This window comes from Callithrix jacchus, chromosome 14 (genome assembly GCF_049354715.1).
Source record: "Callithrix jacchus isolate 240 chromosome 14, calJac240_pri, whole genome shotgun sequence".
NCBI classification, from domain to species: domain Eukaryota; kingdom Metazoa; phylum Chordata; class Mammalia; order Primates; family Cebidae; genus Callithrix; species Callithrix jacchus.
In genome coordinates, this window is record NC_133515.1 from 8,005,768 (window position 1) to 8,030,062 (window position 24,295).

Here is a 24,295-nt window from a genome sequence, read left to right on the forward strand (position 1 = left end):
TCTTCATGTATCAGTGCCTACCTGCTCCCAGATACAGTGTTCTATCTAGAATGATGTGAATGTGTTCACACCTGCCTAGTGGATGTGTATCTGGCCATCCAAGAGGCTAGTCCTCATGGAACCCTGGTTAATGGGCCAGATAATAATCCTAAGGGCATTAGGAATACCTGTGTTCTTCTGGGCTGGCCAAGTTCTCCTGAGGAAAGAGAGCATTCCTTCTGCTGGAGGCCTGCCCACAGTGGCTCCACTGTCATTGTCCTGGTTTGCACGTACTGAAGTTGGCTGGTAAGTGGGGGCTTGAGGTGGCTTGGAGGCTGTTCCTGCTACATGATGGTTTACAGTTTTCAGTTTTTCTATAGGTTTCTTCCAGTGGGAGATGAGAACACTTCTAAAAAATGAATTTTAAAGGCACATTTTCCCTGATCTTATTTCCCAACTACCAAGAGTGTTTTAAAAAATGTAAAAGCACATGTAGAGATTTAAATTAGCTTTCACTGCCACTGCTCTTGGTGGTGGTAATTTTACATACGATATGTGACAGGGAGACACTTTGTGAGGGCCTGTGTTCCCAATGTGTTCTCTCCATCTCAGAATTCAGATGCAAAGTTTGGAGAAAGAGATAATGGTGAAAGTACTTCAACATTTTCTTATTTTTACATTGATAGTCCTACTTGTTAGCATTTTCTTTGGAAACAGCACCACAACCAGATTAGGAATCTTTCTGAAACAAAGGGAAGATAGTTCTTGTGACTTTTGTGAGCAGTCTCACTATTGCACTGTTTATGGGTGAGGTCACTGAGAGACCTAGCTCAAAGGCAAAAGATGGGCCTACTTTAAGGGTTTTAATAATAGACCTGATATTGTTTGCCCTCTTGAATTACCCAAGTGGTTTTAATTTCTTTTGTTGTTTTTAATGTTGTTGGATTTTATTTTGTATTTCAGTGATAGTGAGTTTGGACTGACTAGGTTTAGTTGTGCTGATGACAAACTGACTTTTGGAACCCCTGGAGACCTCCTGGGACAAATGAGTTGCTCTTTATATGTTGGTTGTGAATGTTGCCTGTTTATTCGGTGATGGGTGCCATCTTGACCCAGGCTTACCAATGAGCATCGCTTCTCACCAGCAAAGAAAGACCCCTTACTGAGCAGGGGTCGTTTTTTGCTGGTGAGAAGCGATGCTCATTGCAATCCTTATAGAGTGGGCAGGTTCCTCCCTGGTTTGCCCCAAGTAAGAGATTTGTCTTCAAAAGCCCAGTAGGAGAGTCCAAGAGAGTACCAGGACTTTTCAGATTTGTTTGAACAGTTGAGATCCTAGGGAGTTCTTCATTCCCTGCAAGCTAAAACCCAGCTATATGGTCTGGTGTTAGAGGATCCCCAGAACTGAGCTTGTCTTGGCTCTCCAGCCCCATTCTCTCTGTCCCTTAATAGACAAGACTTGCCTTGTTTCCTGAATGAATGCTTGTCCCTGGGTGCACCTGTGCCTGTACCTTTTGAAGTCAGATCAGTTTGCACCTCATCTGGATCGTCTTTTGCCAGATGCCAAGCTTCTTCCTTGCCTCCCTTGCAGAATGGGCATGCACCTCGTTTTGTCTTGGAGTTGTCTTATCTGACTGTCTTACTCCATCATTAAACTGTTGGATCCTTACAGGCAGAGATCTCTTCTGACTCACTTGTGTGTCCACTATAAGTGCCTGGCTCAGTACTTGTTGAACAGATGAATGGGAAGTTCCAGATTACAGACTCCTTTGCACATTCCCATCAAAAGGCATTTCAGGCCATCAAGCCAGCCTTACTTGACAGGATGACAGAGACTTCTCCTACTGGAGGCAGGGCTGCTGTCTGTCTTCTGCCTTGGTCCCTCCCCTGTTAGCCTGATCTTTGCTGGTGGTTGAGAAGAGATGCCACATGAGAAGGTGGCAGATATTGCTGTTGAGCACAAGGGTGCTGCGGGTCAGTTGGCGCCTGTCCCTACTTGGTTGAATTTACCCACAGCTCTGGTGGGCAGCTTCAGGTCACTGCCCAAGGAAGGGCATGGGCCTCAGAGGCACAGCTTGTTGCACTGTTGTAGAAATTGCATTTCTTTTTGAGTTTTCATTATTCCAGCCACTGTCAGCTTTGCAACAAGAGTTGTGGTCAAGCTACTGTGAAAGAGGCCCCTGGAAGGTTGCTGGTGGGGGTCCTCCCTCACCAAACATTGAACGCTGAACAACCAGCAACACAGACAAGTAGCTAAAGCCGTAGAACCTTCTCTCCAGGAAGGTCCTATATAAAGATCAGGACTGCTTGCTGCCCTTTTGATTTGTTTTAATGAGAATATGAAGGACTGAAGTCCTTTTGTGTCTTTGCTAAGTGTTTTACCCAACACTGGATGGTTAAAACAGGATTCCATTTTACAACTAAAATAAGCAGGTTATACACCACTTTGCCAGAGATCTATATGTAGTAAAATGTGCTGAATGTGTGACCACTTTGTGTGTCCACGGGACCTAGAGGACCAAGATGTCTCTCCCCGATTTCAATTTGTTGATGAGGAAGCTAGAAACAGCATTGCAACGTTGATGCTGCCCACTTGGAGGCCTTGGGCAGGTCGTCCCCAGTCTTTTGGCTTACTGCCTGGTTTCTAAAAGAACATTATCTTCCCGGCATTTTATTGATCTGTGGTGGTTGCTTCACATTTATAGCCCTTTATGAAATTTTGTTGCTACTCAGAAAATATTTTATTTTCTTGTGAAGCCAATTTTGACACTCATGAATTAGAAAGCAGGCTTTCCTAGTGCTTATAAAAATAAACAGAGCCCGCCCGACTCCACTTATCTGCAGCACATTATTATTAACTTTCAGCTTACTATCAGTTCTGCTCTTAACCTGGTGGTCTAGAAGGGAATGATGTGTCTGGTGTTAATCTGCCACTGCCTCCTCAGGCCCATGTGCCATCCTGCTGAGGGTGCAGGACTGGCAGTGGCAAGGGGGTCCACAGCTTTGGCTGATCTCGAAATTCTGCATCATGTGATTCAGCAAGCCTGAGACCATCTCATCAGATTCACTCTAGGTTCTCTGTCTTATCTTTGTTTTCCCAAAGCTCTGTTAGCATGGGCTGTTGAAAATTGCCTGGATATTAAAGTACTATGCTAATAACTTGCTCTCTAGTAAACAAAACCAAAAGTTGGCTTCATGGTTGCTCACTGACCTGGCATAAACTAGAATGTGAAGCTTGTCATTTAGAAAAGGTTCAGGCAGCTTCCTGCTGGGATATTCCCAACCCCTTTGAGAGGTGGCATGGATGCCCAGCTTTTCTTTCAAGGGTATGTATACCTTGCCTTTAGGTTTGGGAAAAAGTACTTGGGACTGTTGTGTCTCATGAGGGCCAACCTTGATGGAGGCCTGCATTTCCCATGCGGGGCCTGACATTTTTATGTGTTCATCCAGAGTGATGAACTGGTTCACGTTCCCTGCAATGCTTCCTTGTTGAACCTGAAAGAGAGGACACGGGAGCTTTTGTAGGAGAGGGAGGACACATGCTTTATTCTTGAACTGTAGGGTGTGTGTCACCAGAGAGAACTGGAGACAGCAGTGACTATTTCTCAAAACACCTTACACACTCTTCCCTTACCAAACAAGGAATGAGTAAAACTTGTTGGGAATAGTAAAGAGAAGGAAATTACAAATAAAACACACTCATACAAGCAGAGCAGAGAGGCCTGCTCAAAGAGCTAGCCATCACTGCAGAAGCCTGGGCTTGAGTTGTATCTTGCTGATTAAGCAGAAGGGTGCATTTCCCCTTCCACTTTCCCATTGAAATATACCATTTCCGTACAATATTTATAGAACCCCTGTCTCTACCATTAGAAATACAGAATATTTTTGCCTTTTTAATTTACTATTCGTTCATATTGTTTGCTGTTTTATCTGTTTATCCTGTTCACAAATTTTTGTTTTTTAAAATTTATTTTGAATTATTTTTGACAAAAACATTAACAGTATCTCTTCGAGGAGTTTAATTTCAGCTTAAGAAAAGAAAATCAAAAGTGAATGACATAAAAAAGAGACTGCTCTCATTCTAAAGTTCTGCCTTTTGCTTTTTCTAGGAAGCCCCATTTCTTGACTAGAATTTGGTGTTGCTTAATGGGAAAAGCTAGAGATGGAGTCAGAGACTGAGTAACCACAGGGGATGCTTATGAAGATATGGGTGGGACGACAGGAAATAATGAGGAACTCTACAGCTGAAAAAGATGATGCCTTTTATTAGCATTTGGTAGTAGTCGAATTAATGTGCCCTGCACTCTGTTCTGCATATTGGAAAGAGCACTGGACTAGTAGGGCCTGCTCTTAGGTCCTGACTTCTGCTGCCGCTCCTGACTTTGAGGGAGCCCTTCTACCATTGTGAACCTGCCTCCTAGGTGTCAAACTAGAATAACCGTCTCTCCTAGCCCAGTGTTGCGGTGTGAGGACCAGGCAAGTCAAAGCACGTGGGCAGCATTTGCAAGATGTGTTGTTCACACTTAATTTCTTCCCCCATGAGGTTTTTTGCCTACAGAGACCTCTAGACAAGGTGTTTCCTCCCATGGAGACCAGATGAGGCAGGTGAATGGGCAGAAGGCATCTTGGCCTGAGAAGTTCTTGGTCTCCTCCTCTCTTGATCCTCTTCTGTGGATTGGAAACATTTTGAGAAACTACAGCCCTTGCATGCATTAGCAGCAGACATTGCTGAAGTCCTGGAAGAACATAATGCTATGGACAGAAGGGAGGAATGGTGGCTGCTCCTCACAAGAGGAAGGGGTCAGGGGCACATTTGGACTTTGCTTCCTGGAGTGGCCCACAATACAGGCCCTCCCCTGCAGGGGGGTAAGGGAAGTCAAGGAAAGGAACTCAGCATTTTCAGGGCTGCATTTTCACACAGCAAGCCATAAAGCTGTGTTTTTTCCTGAAATGATGTTGACTTCCTTCAGAGGAGGAAAACGGCCTTTTGAAGAATAATGGTCTGGGATGCTTTGATCCTCGTTCACAGTCCAGGTAGGTGTAGGTGCATTCCCCTCCTCTGCCTTGCTTGGCAACTCACTTTTTTGGGGAACGGTGGCTGTTGGCCACTGCTTTTTTGACCAGATAGCTGGGTAGACCCTGAAGGGGCCATTCTGGCCATTTCTGGCCATTTCTGGCGTCAGGCGGGATGACAGTAGAGGATGTAGAGATGCTTCTGGAGTCAGTCAAGGTTATGCGCAACTAATCCTTTCTATAAAACAGCGCATCTCATCCCTCAGATTAAAGTAATACAAACCCAATTTCCTTTGTTTTGGGGTTTGCTTGTGTTAATTTATAAATCACTTTTAGTTTTCTAATAGTTTAAATGTTCTAAACAAAAAAAGTTTATGACTAATTCTGTGTTGATGTTGTGTGTTTGATATAATGTAAAGCCATCTAGTTAACATGAGAGTTATTTAACCATTCTGTTTAAAGTTTAAGAAACACCTGCTTTAGGGGAGTCTCCATTCGGCTACTGAAGTTGTGATGGATTGAAGGGGTGGTGATGCCCCATCCCTTTGTGGGAACTCTCTTCTAGCCAAGCTCTTGGGTATTGTTGGAGCCTCCTTGCTACAACGTGACCCCCGCCCCCAGCCTGGGGGACCTGGCTCAAGCTGGAGAGAACTGGGAGAGCACCCATGCAGGTGGCTTCTGGTGGCTGGAGCTGGAGAGCTTAATGTTGGGGGCTGCCTCGGCTCCTACCATTTGGACTGACTCATTCGCAGAGTGGGAGGATGATGGACATGGGTAAGCAGAGGGGAGCCAGGAAGGGCCACATGTACTGTTAGCCTTGGAGCCAATGAGTCAGCTCAGCCATGTTCCTGCTGAGGTGTTTAGCTCAGCCCAGACTCCCAAGACAAATATGCCTTTCTACCTAAGCTCACCTTGCTGCACAGTGCCCTGGATGCTGTATATGGTGTCTTAGCCAGGCTAGCAAGAGTTCCCATGACTGTCCTCACCATGATGGTGCCATAACTGCATCCCCTTGGGGGGGTGGTGAGTGCATGGGGGTGAATGCAGAACACTGTAAGGCAAGGCAAAGGACATTGCTGTGGCTGGGGTGTGGGCCACCCTCCTTGCACTCTGTCCTGAGAAGCCATGAGCAGCTGTAGCCATACCCCTTCTGAAGGGAACAAGGAGAGCTGCTTAGAGGCTATCCTAGCGGCTGGGGAAAGTCAGGGTTCACTTTCCAGGTGGCTGGCTCTGGGCCAGGGAAGCAGGAGCAGGCACCAGGCCAGGCCTGACAGCCTTGGATTTGGATGGAAGAAGAAAAGGGAAGAGAAATCACCATCTTAGGCAATGAATAAGGCATACCCAGCCTGCTTTGGGGTTTAGAATCTCCTGCACCCCCACCTCCACCGTAGAGAGCCACACTGGGTTCATGCTCCACAGTCTTCTAACTGCATCTCCTGGAACCAACCTTTGAGTAAAAACCCTGGGTGAGTGATGATACTACCCTTATTATGGACCCACACTCAGAGATAAGCCCAACCCACAGGTCACAGGGAAGCCCTTGTCCTTATCTCTTCAGTTCTTGGCCCTCTTTGAGCAGCATGTCTCCGTTGATGAGGGAGTTGAAATATTAGATGCTTTCCTTGGTCCTTTCATACACTTACTTAGAAATTTCTGTATTTCTGTGACACTACTGGAAGGCCTTCCTGGTCAATAGATGGGCAAACTTTCAGTTAATTGTGTGAGGGCTTCAAGTGGTTTCAAGTGACAATGGAGAAAGAAAGGACTTGTCAAAGTCCTTGCCTGTTGTAGGAGAGAGAACCGTGCTGATCCTGGTGCATGCTGACTGCAGTCCTAACCAGGCAGCTCTGACAGTAGACCCCTATCCACATCATTCCTGTTGTCTTTGTCTGTGGTATTGGGAAATTGATGTGGAAATCAAATGACTAATGAGGCCTGGTGCGTGGCAGTGATGAGGGTCATGTATGGGAACATTGGGTTGATTCACCTCAAGAAAAGGCCCCAGAATCCCAGGCTGCAACACCCAGGGGTGTCTCTGCCAAGAAAGGACAGAGTGACAAGGCAGCCCCTCATCCAAGGGAAGGCTTCAGAAGAGGCTTGGCCCCCCACCATGTGGCCCTTAGGTTGTCCACCATTCATCTTTTTACACTTTGTGATGTAGGTCTAGACCAAGCCTCCTGTCATCTTTGTATCCCTAAGGCCTGCTCCATAATAACACTTAACTGTTTATTAAAGCAGAGGTCCCCAGTCCCTGGGCTGCAGACCAGCAGCAGTGGCATTAGATTCTCATAGGATAACAAACCCCGTTGTGAACTATGCATGTGAGGGATCTGGGTTGCGCCCTCCTTATGAGAATCTAATGCCTGATGATCTGAGGTGGAGCAGTTCCGTCCTGAACCCACTCCCTCCACCAATCCCCATGGAAAAATTGTCTTCCACAAAACCAGTCTCTGGTGCCACAGAGGATGGGGACTTCTCTGTTAAAGAGATTGCCAATTTACAGAGAAGAAACAGCATGAGGTACAGAAGGAAGAAATTGGAGGTGTTGAAGAAAGAGTGGCCAAAATGCGTGGTGTGGGAGGCAGCCAGCAGACCCCTGCCAGTCCCAGGCTGCTCCTGGCACCTTCCAGACATTGCGCTTGTGATTATTGACACATCTCTCTCATCTCCCAGATTGTGAGCACCTGTTTTGCTCAGCACAAACAGTTAAAGCACTTTTTTCAGGGCAACTTATTTTCAAACTGCTTCTTACAGAAAATCCCCTGAAGGTTCATGGTATATAGGTGAACCACAAGGAACTGAGCTGCAGTTCTAAACTGGGTCATCCCAAAGACCTCCAGGAGAAGCTGGGATCCAAGAAGGACATAAAAGAAGTGAGGGAGTTGCCTTCCTTATTATCTGAGGAAGAGCAGTCCCAGAGAGAGTGGCTGATGCAAAGGCCATACCAGATAACATCTAAACAGCAAAGAGGCCAAGGCAGGAGCAGGATGAAGACACTGCTAGGAAGTTCAGGGATCCCACCATTGCTGTTGGACAAAGTCTGTGAGGACTGTGAGGGACGCTGGTCAAATTCCCAGGGTGTGGGAGCTGGGGTACTGCGGGAGTTGAAGTCGTACCTATGGGGAAGATAGAGCTGATAGAATTGTTGATGGATTGGACGTGGGACGTGGGATATAAGAGGAGGAGGAGACCAGGAGGTCTGCAGTGATTTTATTTCTTGCCTGGAGCAAGTTGAAGGACAGAACTCATCTACTGAGATGGGAAACCTTGAGGGGCTGGTGAGGTGGAAGAGGAAGGCTGGAACAGTCTGGGCTTGTTCTGCTCCTGGAGCATCCTCCCCTGCCCTCTTGTTTACAGGGATATCCATGTCCCTATCCAAGGTATCTCAGTTCAAACTGCTATAACAAAATAACTGAGGCTGGCTAATTTATAAACAACAGAAATGTATTTCTTAGACCTGTGGATGTTGGGAAGGCACTGGCATTTAGGGTCTGCTGAGGGTCTTCTTGCTGTGTCTTCACATGACAAAAGGTGAAGGGCAAAGAGGGCCTCCCTAGTTGCAGCCCTTCATACAGCACTAATCCCGGGGCCTAATCACCTCTCAAAGGCCCTGCTTCTTAATGCTATCACATTGATGGCTACATTTCAAGATAGGAATTCTGGGGGATACATTCATACTGTAGCACAATGACTGACTCCCTCCATCGGAGACTGGGATATGCATTTGTATTCTGGTTCAGGCACTGTATTATAACAGTTGACATATTTATTAATCTAATGAGGTATATCAGTTAAGTAGATTAAGTTAACTCATTGCCCTTGCTACCTGTCATCACTGGCAGACAGTAGTGCTTGGGAAATGGGAAGCCTGCGCTTGATTTTCTAAAGCACATTACTTTCCTTTATTTAAGTCCTAGCAATGCTGGACGGATGTTTTACAGCATACTTGTCTGTTAAGTGCCCTTTGAGTCAGAGCTTTACTCACAGCAACCCTCTTCTGCCCTGTGCAGGTATAGGGGGCAGGAGGTAGGAGAGGGCTGGGCCCCAGCTCTGAGAGGAGGAGGAAGCAGGCCTCTCCAGTACAAGAGGACCATGATGCTGCCCCCTCAGAACATGGATGTATATCCAGGAGGGACAGAGCACCTGCCTCACTTCCCTAGGGGTCCAGGTTCCACTCACACTCTTCTGATGGGGAGACTGTGAATTCCCTCCAACAGCAGTTGTAACATGCTTCACAGTGGCTCACCAGGTCTGATGCCAATGACTGGGCTCCCCTCCCCCATGCCACCGAGCCATACTGCCTCAAGGAACAGGTCTCCACTCTCATTTTTCTTCACAACAGCAACCTTTGGGCCTAATTTTTGGTGATTATAAACTGTAGCACAAACAAAGTGCCATTGACCTTGGTGAGAAGTTCTGGTTGGAAGAACTGGAGAAGGTAGGAAAGTTGGCTAAAACTCAAATAGACTTAGCTGTGGAGGAAGCGCTTCCAGGCCCACAGATGGCCCCAGTACAAGCACTGTGGGGGGCCAGCCTTAGGGGAGGTTAGGAAAAGCCAAGGCGAGAGCCTCTCATGGCTGACAGACCATGCACCAAGCTCTATGCAGATGCTTTCTGTGTTTCTTCACATACGTGCTTGCTCTTCAGTGTCTCCTGGTGAGACCAGTGTTATTTCCATTATACAGAAACTGGGGCTGAGAGATGCAGCTCTTGGACCTGTTGGGGAGGAGGGATCTGAAGTGGCGTTAGCTGAGCAAGTGGATTGCTGACGCCTCGCTCTGGGCTTCACAGGTTGATCCAAAGGTTCAGTTTGTGTAAGGGCAGGTGCCAAGACCTGTCTTAATCCATTTTCTGCTCTATAACAACATACTACAACCTAGGTAATTTGTGAAGAAAGGCAACTTATTTCTTACAGTCTGGAGGCTGGGAAGTCCAGGAGCATGGTGCCCACATCTGGTGAGGGACTTCCCATAGTGGAAGAGTGGAAGGTGGAAGCCAGCATGAGAGACAGGAAGAGGAAATCGGGCTAAATTCCCGATTTATGGAGAGCCCACTCCCTTTACTCCTACAGAAACAGACAGAGTCCTCAAGGCCTAATCACCTCTTAAAGGCCCCACCCTCCTACTACTGTTACAATGACAATTTAAGTTTTCTACACAGGAACTTTAGGAGAACACATTCAAACTATACCAAGAGCCTTCTGTGGACCAGTGTGCTTGGAGGCCTGGCGGGCTTGGAGCCAGAGCCCAGGAGGGGCATGAGGAAGGCCTTCCTGAGACCCCCTTCCCAGGCCCCCTCCACTCTTATCCTTGTTCCTGCAGCATCTGGCCTTTTCATCCTAGTTAATGCCTGAGCCTTTGAGACAGCATTTTTTTTTTTGTATTTTATGCTAGGGAGGCATAATTGACTTTGTTTAAAAGGTTAAGATCTTTCCTAGGCAGTGGCTTTTGTTTGAAAGAGAGAAAGGAAGGAAGACCTGCTTCCACTATTCTCTTGCACTGCAGGGTGGGGAGGGACACACGGGTGGAGGAGTCTCTAAAGTGGGCAAATTAGAATCAACAAGGGCCCCAACTGCTGCATCCTAAACCTCACTCCTCCTGTGCCGCCTCCCAGAACCAGTCCTTTTGCTTTTGTGACCCATGCCTACCCTACAACCCCTTCCCACTTGACATCAGATGGCAGTTTTCACCAGTGTTCTTCGCCTTCCTGGGCGGCCCCTCAAGTTGTCCATATTTAAGAGAGAATGAGTTTTGGTGTCTTCTCACCCCGTGGTCACACACTCCTCATACCCATTTTTATAATTTTCTTTGCATTGAAAGTTGGTTCATAGCACTTAACTCTCTCATTTGTCATATAGAGGCATTCATTCATTCATACACTCACTCATTCATTCCAAATATAAACCAGAGGAAGTTTCTGCTGCCATTGGCTGTTTCTCTGGAATAATTGGAAGCAGGCCTTCCTGGTCCTTGCTATGTGCAGCACGTGCCTTGGCTGGTGACAGACCTGAGCAGATGCTTGGGAGCAGAACGTGAGCTGTTGCGGCAGTAGTTGTGCCAAGCCTTCACGGAGGCCAGTGCTGCCTCGTTTTTGGAGGGGAGCCTCTAGTTTGCTGGTCACTGTGGCTGTTCTGGAGTTACTGCTCCTGTTCTCTCTGTTGGGCTTGCCCTGTCTCTGCTGCCCATCCCTGTCACCACAGCCATTCTGGCTCTGGCCAATTAAGTTTGTGTCATCAGCAGCTGCATTTAATTCACCCTGGGCCCACCCCCATGTTTGTGTCCATGTCTTAGAAAGTGCTCCTAGGTGGCCGTTCTCTTATTTGCTGGGCTTCAAGAATTGGTGGCCCTGAACCCCCAAGGGTCCTAGGACCCCTGCTGGCTATAGACAAGATCTGAGTAGAGCCCTGGGTAGACTCAGTTTCCTTCTGGCTCTAGGGGATCCATAGAAACAGAGACTGGTCTGGGACACTGTGGTAGCGATTGGGTCACATCTTCTCTCTAGGTTGGATTAGCATCTCTAGTAGAGTCACTTCAGTGAACCCAACATCTTGACATTAAAGCTATCTCACACCATGGAGTGTCTGGAGTGGTGAGGTCGAAGTCTACCCCAGGGAATAGTGGTGTGGGGAAGCCTCAAGAGATGTGTTCAGAGTGTCCTGAGCTTCACCTGGAGTTAGAGAGGGGCGTGGTATCATGAAATATGTATTTGATCTTCCTCCTCTTTTCCTGAGGTATTCTTAGAATCTCTGGAGTGATAAGAGTGTCTTTGTATGCAAATGAGATGACTGGTATCTAGGGGCTCCTAGATTGCTTAAGGATTTGGCTGGTTGCCAGAGTAATCCCATGATTAAAGGGCTGAAACTTAACAGTATTCCACCCTCCCACCTCTGGGAGAGGCTGACGGTTGAGCCAGTACATCAATGGCTAGTGATGTAGTCAGTTATGTCCATAATGAAGCTTTCATTAAAGACCCAAAAGGACGCCAGGTGTTATGGCTCACACCTATAATCCCACCACTTTGGGAGGTCAAGGTGGGAGGATTGCTTCAGGTCAGGAGTTTGAGACCTGCCTGGGCAACATAGCGACACCCCATCTCTAATTTAACAAAATTAATAATTATCCAGGTGAGGTGGCTCATGTGTATTGTCTCAGCTACTCAGGAGTCTGAGGTGGGTGGATAACTTGAGCCCAGGAATTTGAGGCTACAGTAAGCCATCATCAGGTCATCGCACTCCAGCCTAGGAGACAGAGCAAGACCCTGTCTCTAAAAGCTTTAAAAAAAAAAGTACAAAACTCCAGAGGACTAAGTTCTGGGAGCTTTTGGATAGCTGAGCATGCAGAGGTTCTTGGGGAGTGGCACATAGGTAGGCTTGGCAGCTCAACACGCTTTCCCACGTGCCTTGCCCTGTGCACCTCTTCTGGCTGGAGGTTCATTCGCATCCTTTGCAGTATTCCTTCCTGTCTGTCTGCAGGAAGGTGATATTTGTCTCTCTCAGGTTATTATTAATAGTAACTTTCAACGCCAGTGAATGGTGTGACATCTCACTGATCTGTGATTTTAGCTGTCCTGGATTTGGGGTTTCTGAGAGTAAGTCCTTTCTCTTTCTGCTTCTGTGAAGTAGCCTCTTTCTTAGGGGCTGCTGACTCATGCTCAGCTTCATGCCAGCCTCTCATTTTACTTTCTCTCTTATGCTGCCTGTGTTGGGAGAAAAGAGGCACAGTGAAGCTTCTCAGCCCATTTGCTACCACAGACAGCAATAGGCTGGGATGGGGTAGGACAGGGTCAGTGGGTAGGGTAGGGAGAGGGACCCCCATTGCCCTTGGGCTTTTTCTTTGGGTTGATAATGATAGTTCATTCATCCTTCACCTCCATGCGACCTTGAAAAAAATCACTCTGTCTGAGCGTCTGTGACCTCATCTGTGCAACTCCTTTTAAAAATTATTCTTAGAAGAACCCTAGTGAATAAGATAAGCAAAAGTGGAGCTCTGATGTGTTAATCCTCGCCCCTCCACACCAGCTCAGGGGAGCCTGAGAGGGTTACTGAGGCAAAGGGGCCTGCAGTACTCCCTCCAGGCCCCTGGCACACCTTTCCCAGGACTGCTGCTGAAGGCCTTGTCACCTCACTAGTCCTGTGTGAATCCTAACACCCCTCCTGTCCTACTGGTGCCCTCTCCACCACCCAGTTCCTCACCCCCAGGGCTGGAAGGGACATCAGTGGGGTAAAACCTCCGGGTTTGCTGTCTGCTTCATGGTCCACTACCTCTTGTTGGAGGGGTCACCTGACTGCACAGAGATGAGGAATGGGGGCTGCTCGCTTATGGGTTATCGCTTCTTTTTTCTTGATCCCAAGAAAAATTTCCAGCCTTCTAGACAACTCCCACATACTCTGTCTCCTATTTAAGTGCTGTTTTTCCTCCTAATGAACTCTGGTCTTCAAATGGAGCTGGGAGGAAAAACAAGGACCATGGGAATATAAGAATCCTTGGTGAATTACCTCGTATTAATGAGAACAAGAAGAGAAATTGAGTTCAGCTCTGCAAATTAGTTTTGTGTTCTGGGCCTTGATGCCTTAAATTGCAGATTCTAATTAAATGTCCCCAAATAACTATGAAGTGCTTCTAAGGTCTTTTTGACCTAAAATTTCTGTGACCTGTGAACTATCTCAGGTGTAAAATTAGTCTGTAGATGTACCCCTTTAAGCATTTCTATCTCCAGAAACCTCACAATGCCTAGTATGTAAACTACCGTCCTAAGGGCAGATCAGGCAGGTGGAGTGGGCAGGGACCCTGCAGGGAGAGGTGGAAAAGGGTGGGCATGGGTGAGTTTTGGAGCATCCCCAGGGCTGGCAGAATGTTGGGGTACACATGTGTCCCTCTGTTAGGTGGCCTGTCTCCACTGTCACAAGTGAAGGGGATGACCAACACCTTCACTAACAGGCTGAGCAGGGCAGCAAGGCAGGCAATGGAATGCTGGAGACATACTGGGTAAATGTTCAAGAGCGAAGAGCCTCTTCTTCGAGCTGAAGTCATGCCTAGGGTGCTGCCCTGCAGGGGTGCAATCTTCAGTGACACAAGACGGTGGCCATGAGAGAAGGAACAAGACAGTTAGTTCCCCATGATCACATCCCCAGCATGGCTATCGTCTTGATGCAGCCTCCTGCTGGCTGTCCCCTCTGTACAGTATCTCTTTAAATGTCTACAAACAGAGCAAAGATAGGCGATTTCCTTAAAAACACGTGATGTAGAACAGACTTTTTTTTAAATGCAATGCTGTTTTGTATATACCTTGTTTGGGGGTATAAAAATCACATGTGTGCAGCTCAGTGAATTTCACACAGTAAAGTCTGTGTGCAATCTATACCCAGATCATTTCCAGAGCCCCAGAAGCCCCCTCACCCTCCCCAGTCAGTATCTACCCCTTCAGGATACCACTCTCCATATTCCGAATCCCATAGATTCGTTTGGCCTGTGCTTGAACTTTGTATGAATGGATTCATTTGCCTAGAGTTATATTAACTTTTCCCCTTGACATTGTTTCTGAGACTCATCCCATTGTTTCATCTGTTCTACTGTTGATGAATGTTTGGGTTGTCTCTAGTATCCTACTGTGAACATCACTGCTACAAACCTTCTCTACAGGCTTTTGGGGAGCGTAACTGTGCTTTTCTGTTAGCAATTCCCCCTGAGTTGTATGCCAGGTCACAGGGTAGGAATATGTTCAACTTAAATAGAGGCAGCCAGTTTTCCAGCATGGCTGACCATTTACACTCTACCAGTAGAGTGTCACTTCCATTGACTCCACATCCCTAGCAGCACTAGGTATTGTCTGTCTTTGTCATTTTTGCTGTTCTAGTAGTTGTGCAGAGGTATCTCACAGTTTCACTTTGCATTTCCCTGATGACTAATGGGATTGAAGAACTTTTCATGTGTCTGTTGGCTTTATTATGATCATTTTGATAGCCGAATAATAGTGTGTCTTATGGATGGTTGAGAACATTCTTTTCTTATCTATAGCTGGGCATTTGGATTGCTTTATTATTGTAAGTAATGCTACAATAAACATTTTTACCCAGCAGTCTTTTCCATGTTCTAGACTACTGGCAAGGGTTTTGTTATTATTTACAAATTTTGATAATCAATGCCAGATTGCTTTCTAAATGTTTGAACTACTCTAAGATGTGATCAGCAGTATAGGGGAGTCCTAGACAGCTTCCGCCAGATCCTCCAGCAATGTGTATTCTCATTCAAGAACAAACAAAACTCTCTTGGAGGATGTTTGCAGGTGGAGGAAAGTGTATTAAGCATTGTGTTACTTAGTGAGTTTGGTCACATTTTCAAAATGTTTACCATGTGTATTCCTCTTTTATGCATTTTTACCTTTTGCCACTTGCATTTTGGTGCGTTTTTTGTTAATGTGTACAAGCATTACTGTAAAACAGAGATATTAGTACTGTAAGTACTTTCCTGTTTTACCAGTTGTGTCGCATATTGTTTCACTTGTGCGCCTTTTGATGCTAACCAGTGAATCTTGCCCTTGGTGATTTTTATTTTGTTGCTCCCCCACCAGGCCACTGCCCTGTCTACAGAGATGCCCAGGCTGAAGATCCCTGGGCACTCCTAGTGGGAAGGATAGGAGCACAGCCTGCAAGAGAAACTGAGTCTGCCCTGGGCCAAGCACTCTGCTTTTGCTGTCATCTGATTCCCTGACCCTGGCGCTTTAAGAGGGATGGCTCATGAGCTGAGCCCTGAGGCCTGCCCAACAGCCCCCTTGGTGCTGGGACTAAGTGGGGCCTGGGGCCCCAGCAGCAGCAGCAGTGTGGGAGTCTAGTGGAGTCTGCAGAGCACTCTCCTGTTCATGCACACTTGGTTTTCATTATAGCCCCATGAGTTGGGTGCAGCCCATCCATCCTGAAGGGAAGGGCCTTAGAGGGCCCTGCAGCTTCTCCCAGGGCCTGCAGTTTGTGAGTGGGGAAACTGGACCTAGATTCTTATCTCCTCATGTCCCTAAACCATACCCAGTTGCCCACTTGGCTCTTTAGGACAGGCCTAGACTCCCCCAATAGATCAGCCCTGCAGGGGAGAGGAATATGTGCTTTCTCTTTCTTATTTTTTGGGGTTTGAGCAAAACTTGTATTTTTGAGCCAGAAGGTTAGATTGGGGTATAGAGCTCAAACTAACATGGAGTAGCTCTTGGCCTCTCTACATTTCTAGGCATTGCATTCTCAGGAACTTCATGTTTGACCAGCCTGTTAAGTTTTTGCTTTCTTATTTTTAGATGATGGATTTGGACATGCTTCTATGAAGAAATGCCACATGGTCCAAGAACAAACATGTCCAGTAAGTTGTTTGATGAATTAACCCAAGGACAGGAGCCCAGGTTCTTCAGGCACAAGGTGTGGATACCCTTTGGGAAGACAGGGCTGTCTCTGGAAATATGAAGACCTGTGAGAAAGTGTTTTAAAGTAGGCTTATAGTCAGTCTAATTATCTTCTAAAGGTTAGTTCTTTCTAGAGACAGCAGGAGTTGTAGCACATAGGGTGGGAAAAACCTAAAACTCCCTTCTTGCTGCTTAACCTAGTTGTGAGAGCAGAGTGTGGGTTCTGGAGCTCTGAGCCGTGTGAAGTGTCTGATTCAGCCTGTGGCGGTGTTATACTTAGAGCCCTCCACCTCCACAGCACAGCACCCTCCATTTCGCTTAGGCCTAGATTACATGCTTTGCGGGAAGGAAAGCCTGAGATCCAGACATACATGAAGTTTATGCAGCTCTGGGAAGAAAGCCAGCAGGTTAAAGTTGTGAGCTTTGTCTCGCTAGTGTTTTGCCACCTGGATGTAGCCCGTGGGCAGCAGACTCTTCTGCAGATCTCACCCTTCTCACAGAGATTGTGGTGAATTGATTTAAAATTTTAAATGTTCTATGAGGCTTGCCAACAGAAGAGCATAATAAAGAAAATCTCGAAAGCCATATTTTATGATTATGTGAAAACCATCATTCACTGTGGCATATCTCCGTTGAAGACGACAGGACATCCTCAAGGGATCAAGGGATCCCATGGACACTCTGTGTTGGGGAGTAAGGAGGAAGAAGTGACCAGAACGGGCAGGGAGCAGTGGACTGTTCATCCTGGTTCCTCACATGCTGGGGAACCCTGGTCACTGTACCCTTCCCGCATTAGATCACGTTCTTTCTAAATGAGAACATGATGCCTCTCCATCACCATCCCCGTGATTTCTTACCAGTGTTTGCTCCTATTTCTCAGGGCTACTGCCACTTTAGGGGAATAGGGCTCAGTGCCAACGCTTCCCGGGTTATCAGGCGTGGTCTGACCCCAGGATCAAGAAGCACATCACCAATGACATCATGACAGCAAGAGAGCACAGCCCTCGCCATGGTGCCAGGGCCCGTGCAATGCAGCGGGCTTCTACCATCGACGTGGCGGCCGACATGCTGGGCCTCTCTCTGGCAGGTGAGCCTCACAGGGCCTGTACCAGGCTCCAGGTGTGAGCTCGCAGAGCATGGCTTCACATTGTGGCAGTGCTGGGAGGTACCTGATAAGTCCCCATGACTACCCTAGATTACAGGGTACCCTAGTTTAGCATCCTTCTGGTTGAACCAGTAAATAGGAAAGGGGTCGTCAGCCCTCTTCCTGTGAACCGCTTTTGCTGGAGCTTGACTATGTTAGTTTTCCAGTTTGCGGGGGGGCACCACCAGGATAGTGTGGGAATGTCCAGGTGTCTGGCTAGCAAATGCCCAGGCCATGGTAAAAGGCCTCCCTGTTGTTGATGTGTAGACCCAAGGAGGAGCGGGGGTTTGGTTGTGGGGTCAGGGACTTCATAGCAATCTCAAAAACAAAATATTTTTAAAATGAAGAAATGGTCTTGCATGACAGTTTTTGTTGTTGTTCTTGGGGGGAAGTAAAGGGTTATTTGTGCATTAAGTCTGAAAAAAGCGAAAAGTTTATTAATGGTGATTTTTCTTTCATTTCTTTTCTATTTAGGAAATATACAAGACCCAGATGAGCCCATTTTAGAATTTAGCTTAGGTAGGTATCTTTTTATTATTTTTTTTGTTTAAAAAAGTATTTTACTTAAAAATGAAAACAAAAACACTACCACCAGTGCATGGGCTTGTCTCAGAGAGCTTGCTGCTGCCGCCAACCACTGCTTCAGTGTTTCTGAGAAGACAGGGCCCTAGTAGCTGCGAACTTCTGTGGGTGAGAAGGCACCTTGGAGGCTGTGTGCCCATGGGCCCTCAGCATGGGGCCCGCCCTCTGGGGGTGTGCTTTCCACAAGTGGCTGAAGACAGGGAGGTAAGCCCACTTAGAGAGCTGCCAACAGAGCCCCCCCACCTTCTCCCACCCCAATGGGAGAAAGGGAAGGAGGAGTTGGGAAAACTGGGCTTAGGGTTCAGCGTTGTTGCCTCTGGCTACAAGGCCTTGTGTGGTTTTTACTCTTTAGCCCTCGGTTCCCTATTGTATAAAAGGCAACAGTGGCACCTGCGTGCTCTCTCTCTCTTAGGATCAGATGAGAATATACTAAAAAATGGATCAGAATTTGCAGAGTCTGGGGTCAGCAATACATGGCATCACTGTGCTTCAGGAGTCCTGAGACACCTCTCCATTAGAGCCTAGTGCTACCCAGCACTCCTCTCCCCTTTTCCCATTCCTTGGTAGTGGTCAACATTAGTTGGCCTGACACCAGTGTCCAAAAGGTGGTGTGACATAAAAGAGGCACCTCCTGGGGAGTGAGATGACCTGGATTGCAGCCCTGACCATGCCAGGCTAACCATATGGCCTTGAGCCTTGAGCTCTCTAAGTGGGCTCACCTCCCTGTCTTCAGCCACTTGTGGAAAGCACACCCCCAGAGGGCGGGCCCCATGCTGAGGGCCCACGGGCACACAGCCTCCAAGGTGCCTTCTCACCCACAGAAGTTCGCAGCTACTAGGGCCCCGTCTTCTCAGAAACACTGAAGCAGTGGTTGGCGGCAGCAGCAAACCTTGCTTGTTTGAGAGGCAAAGAAGATCAAAGTTAAGCACCCCCAACCCCAAAAGACTTGGACAAACTGTAAAACCCACAAAACTGTAAGTACACTACTGGCCGGGTACAGTGGCTTGCACCTGTAATCCTAGCACTTTGAGAGGCTAAAGTAGGAGGATTGCTTGAGCCCAGGAGTTTGAGATCAGCTTGGGCAATGTAGCAAGGCCTTGTTTCTAAAAAGGGGGGAAAAAAAACCACTTACCTGACTGTGGTGGCACATGCCTGTATTCCCAGCTACTGAGGAGGCTGAGGTGGAAGAAGCCCTTGAGCCTAGGAGTTTGACATTGCAGTGAGTTATGACTGGGCCACAGAGGTATACCCTGTCTCTAAATAATAATAATAATAAACAAAAAATAGAACTTGGAAGAAACAGAGACATTGCAGAAAGTTTCAAAGAAATTATAATTTATATTAGCTAGACGTGGTGGCTCACGCCTGTAATCCCAGCACTTTGGGAGGCCAAGGTAGGTGGGTGGATCACCTGAGGTCAGGAGTTCAAGACCAGTCTGGCCAACATGGTGAAAGCCCATCTCTTAAAAAATATAAAAATTAGCCAGGCATGATGGAGAGTACCTGTAATCCCAGCTACTCTGGAGGTTGAGGTGGGAGAACTGTTTGACCTTGGGAGGCGGAGGTTGCAGTGAGTTGAGATCATGCCATTGCCCTCCAGCCTGGGGACAGAGTGAGACTCTTGTCTCAAAAAAAAAAAAAAAAGAAAAGAAAAAACATTATATTTTATATATTCAAGAAAAGATAGTAAATCTATAGAACACAACCAGGACACTATAAAGAGAAAAAGAACAATTGAAGAACAAGAGCAATCTTAGAAATTTAAAATATGATAGATAAAATTTTTAAAATTCTATAAAATTTGGAAGTTAGTCAAGGAATTCTTCCAGAAAGTTAAATTTTAAAAAACAAAATAGAAAATAGGTGAGAAATAGAAATGGAAATTTTGAGAGTAAATCCAGAAGGCTCAATATTTAGAAGAAAAACAGAAGAGAATGTAAGGGAGGAAATGTAAAGAAAGAAGAAATCTCTGAGAGCTGAAGAATGTGTCTGTACGTTAAAAATGTCTAACAAGGCCCAGCATAATGATGAAAGACACCCATAACGAGGCATATTGTGGTGAAATTTGAGATCACAGGGAATAAAATGAAGATCCTAAAAACTTCCAGAAAGAAAAAAAAACAAAACAAACAGGTCATACCCAAGGATCAGGAATAGAACTGGCATGGAATGTCTCAATGACTTTGGAAACTTGAAGACAGTGAGACAACACCTCTAATTATATTTTCAACCCAGAATTCTCTCCCCAACCTATCAGTCAAATGTGATGGTAGAAAGAAACTTGTTTCAGCTGTACAGAGTTATACAGCAAAAATTTACTTCCCTGGCATTCCTTCTCTGGAAGCTAGTCGAGAATGTGTTCCCATCCTAAAGAGGGACCACATTGAGCAAAGAAGTCATGGAATCCAGGAAACAGGGTCATCACAAGAGAGAAGTGGAAGGAATCCCACATGGTTCTCAATGACTAATATGTGCTTAACTTTCATTATGACAGTGTGGATTTAACAAAAATTGAGCTAAAATAATTGCATATCGAGAGAAGATAAGAGTTGGTATAATTGAGTTAAAAATCTTGATCCCCTATAATAGAAATCAGGACATTTCTGAATCTGGTGAATGAAGAACAGTAATATAGCCATGTTAATTAGGCACATGGAGGAAGAAACTGCTTTAAGAAGTGATGACGAATTTTAAGTAAAGTGAATTTTACCGAAGTTTTTAAAAATGAGGAGCAGGAGCTGGATTATTGAATGGGCACATGTGTTGACTTTTAAAATAAAGTTTAAAATTGAAAAATTTATGTTCATTGTAAAACCTTCAATACAGAAAATGTTGAAGGAAAAGAAAACTTTCGAGAGGTAATCAGTTAGCACTTTAGTCTCTATCCTTCCTAATACATATATTTGACCCTTACAGAGTACTATATGGAGATTTTTAATGATTTTTAGTTGTGGAAGTGATGGAATTATTTCCAAACATGTCATCCTAGTATTCCTGATACTCTTTTTTTTTATGTAGCAAAATAACTTTTTGTTTTAATATATATGAGATTTGCTTCATCATTTTAAATGCCTTGAGTCTCTTACAGAGCTGTGCCATACTTATTTTAGCCAGTCTCCTACTGTTGGATACTCAGGTTCTTCCCAATTTGCCACTATAAACACCGTCACAGTGAACATATTTATACATAGAACTTTCATACATTTTGCTGGTTATTTCCTGAGGATATACTCCTGAATATAGCATTGTCAAGTCAAATGTATGCACTTGAAACGTTTTACCAGTTTAGCTCAACAGCATTTAGTTAGCATTTATTCAGCTGGTATTACAGCTGATCAGGTTGGAGAGACAAGGCATACATATCAGAGACGTGTGGTTTCTACGTAAATATGACAAATGAGTGACGTAAGTGAGCCTGCAGGCTGCTCAGAGAAAACTTCATGGAAGCTGTGGAACTTGAGCCAGGAATGAAACTCTGGTTGAATTTAGATAGGCTGGGTCGGGGGAGGAGGCCAGGATGGAATATCCCTTGTACAAAGGCATGTTCTGAAGGTGGCCATGGGACCATTAGCCCTTAAAGTAATCTCAGTCTGCTCAGCCTTTGGCCACCTGCTATACCTTAGTCTGCCATCATTACTGCCTAAAAGACTTGAATATTCCCACCTTGCATAGGTGTCAAGAAAACTCACACCTGATAAAAGGGCAAGTAGAGAGAAGCCACAGGATAAGGGCACTTTGTAACTTAAAGGAGAGACAGCAAGTAGTCCAGTCAAATTAGGGGATTCCTGTCAAGGCAGACATAATAGAAGAAATGAAAGAGAACTTAAAATATTAATAAAACCTTGAAGAAAAATAGGAGAACTTTCAAATTCAGGGTAGGCAAATATTTGGACAGAGCACAAAAAGCACCTTGATTTAGTTTGCTACTGCTGCCATGACAAATTACCACAAATTTGGCATGTTAAAGCAATACAAATGTATTATCTTATAGTTCCCTTAGACTGGAAATGCAGTGTGTTCACTAGGTCTTTGCGTATAGTCTCACAACACCAAAATCATTGTCAGCAGGGCTGGATTTATTTAGAAGGCCTCTGGAGGAAAATCTGTTTCCTTGCCCATTCACGTTGTTGGCAGAATTCAGTTGCTAGTGGTTTTAAATTTTAGGAGCCCATTTTTTTGTCTAGCTGTCAGTTAAGGTCTGTTCCCAGTTCATAGAGCCCACTCACATTTCTCTTGTGAGCTTGCAGTCCTCTTCCTCCATTTTCAAAGCTGGACAGTGGCAGGTCTAGTGCCTTTCATGCTTTGAATCTCTGCTGCCTCTTCTTCCACTGTTATGTCTTTATGATTCACCCTAAGGCTTTCCTCTTCTACTTTTAAGGGCTCCTGTGATAGATTTAGCCCATCCGCATAATATATCTGAAGATCCCTTAATCACATCTGTAAAGTCCCTTTTGCCATGTAATGTAATCTATTCCTAGTTTCTGAGGATTAGGACATGAATACTTTTTGTCAGGGAGGGGGCTTTTTTGCCTACCACTTCCTAAAATTTAAAAAGGATACATTGAATTTTATCAGAATAAGAAATTGCTCTCTGTAAGAGATATCATTGAGAAAATGAATAGATGAACCACAAACTGGAAAAAAAATACTCTCAACACATATATTTCACAAAGGACAAATAGTAAAAAAGCAAACAACCCAATTTTTAAAATAAGCAAAAGACTTGAGCAGACATTAGACAAAATTAGTTATACAAATGAACAATAAGCACATGGTAAAATGATGCTTAACATCATTAGTCCTCACGGAACCACAAATTAAAACACATTTGTTAGAATGGCTTACAAAACAAACCCACTAATTCTACCCAACTGGAACTTTTGTATATTGCTGGTAGGAGTGTGAAATGATACAAACACGTTGGAAAACTATTAGTTTCTCATAAAGTTAAATTTACTTCACTCATAGGTAATTATGGAGAAGAAATGAAAACGTGTTCACAAAAAGACATGAACAAGAACATTTATGTCACCTTTATAATACTTCAAAACTGAAAACAACCCAAATGTCTATAAACAGTAGAATGAATAAATAAATTGTACAATGGAATATGACTCATCATTTTTTCAAAAGAATGAATTATCAGTACATGTAACAATGTAGATGAGTCTCAAATACTCCATTTGTGTGAAATTCAAGAACAAAAGAATAGTGATGGAAATTAGAAAATGATTGCAAAACTGGGAGATTTGACTGGGAAGTACAAGAGGGAACTTGCTAGTCTAATGAAAAAGTCGTACTGTCTTGTTTTGATGATTCTTACATGGGTGGTTATGATTGTCAAAGTTCATTGAACAGAAAAACCTAAGCTCTTTGTATTTTATTATATTCAATAAATAATGAAGATTCATGAAGATATATGAGAAGATATTACAGAGGGATGTCCCTGTAATTAATTTTTGGAAATAAAGTCAATTTCTTAATTTTAAACCACTAGTCAATGTTTAAAAAATACAGTAAGAATGATGAGGGCAGATATGGCAGAGTGAAGACTTCCAAAAATCTTTTCTGTAAAGGCAATGCGTGTACTAGCAAAAATGGTCAAAATCAATTGTTTCAGAACTCTGAAAATTAACAGGGGCTTACAACACTCTGGGGAGCATTTATTTAAGAAAAATGGTGTGTTAGTCTGTTCTTTCATTGCTATAAGGAAATACCTGAGACCAAGTAATTTATAAAGAAAAGAGGTTTAATTGGCTCATGGTTCTGCAGGCTATACAAGCGTGGCAGCAGCATCTTTTCAACTTCTAGTGAGCCCTGAGGGAGCTTTTACTTATGGCGGAAGGAAAAGCAGGACCCAGTATCTCACATGGCAAGAGAGGGAGGAGGTTTCACACACTTTTAAATGATCAGGTCTTGCGTAAACTCAGAGCTAGAACTCACTCATCACAAAGAGGAGGTGCTAAGCCATTCATGAGGTATTTGTCCCACCATTATTCAAACACCTCCCACCAGGCCCCACCTGTAGCATTGGGGATTACATTTCAACATGAGCTTTGGAAAGGACCAAACATCCAGATCGTATCAAATGGCTTCTTAGAACAGAGAGCTTTATGATGTTTTAACTTGCCCTGTTGCTATCTTTCTCTCCCTAGCTCCAGGTAGACTTGAAAGCCAACAGCTCTGATGTTATAGTGAAAATCA

The 24,295-nt window shown here is 45.0% G+C and overlaps 1 protein-coding gene across 50 annotated transcripts in view; it reads left to right on the top strand.

Annotated features, from left to right (window-relative positions):
* Nucleotides 1-24,295, top strand: part of INPP4A (inositol polyphosphate-4-phosphatase type I A) — a 153,094-nt gene that overhangs the window by 66,753 nt on the left and 62,046 nt on the right. For 34 of the 50 annotated variants that reach the window (XM_078348703.1, XM_054244539.2, XM_035271676.3 and 31 more), the window contains 3 exons: nucleotides 16,264-16,325; nucleotides 17,246-17,452; nucleotides 17,984-18,028. In XM_078348703.1, the coding sequence (XP_078204829.1) occupies nucleotides 17,347-17,452; nucleotides 17,984-18,028 (151 nt within the window). In that variant the 5' untranslated portion in view covers nucleotides 16,264-16,325; nucleotides 17,246-17,346. The remainder of the gene's footprint in view (nucleotides 1-16,263; nucleotides 16,326-17,245; nucleotides 17,453-17,983; nucleotides 18,029-24,295) is intronic. The other 16 variants (XM_078348733.1, XM_078348741.1, XM_078348712.1 and 13 more) reach the window with 1 other exon arrangement.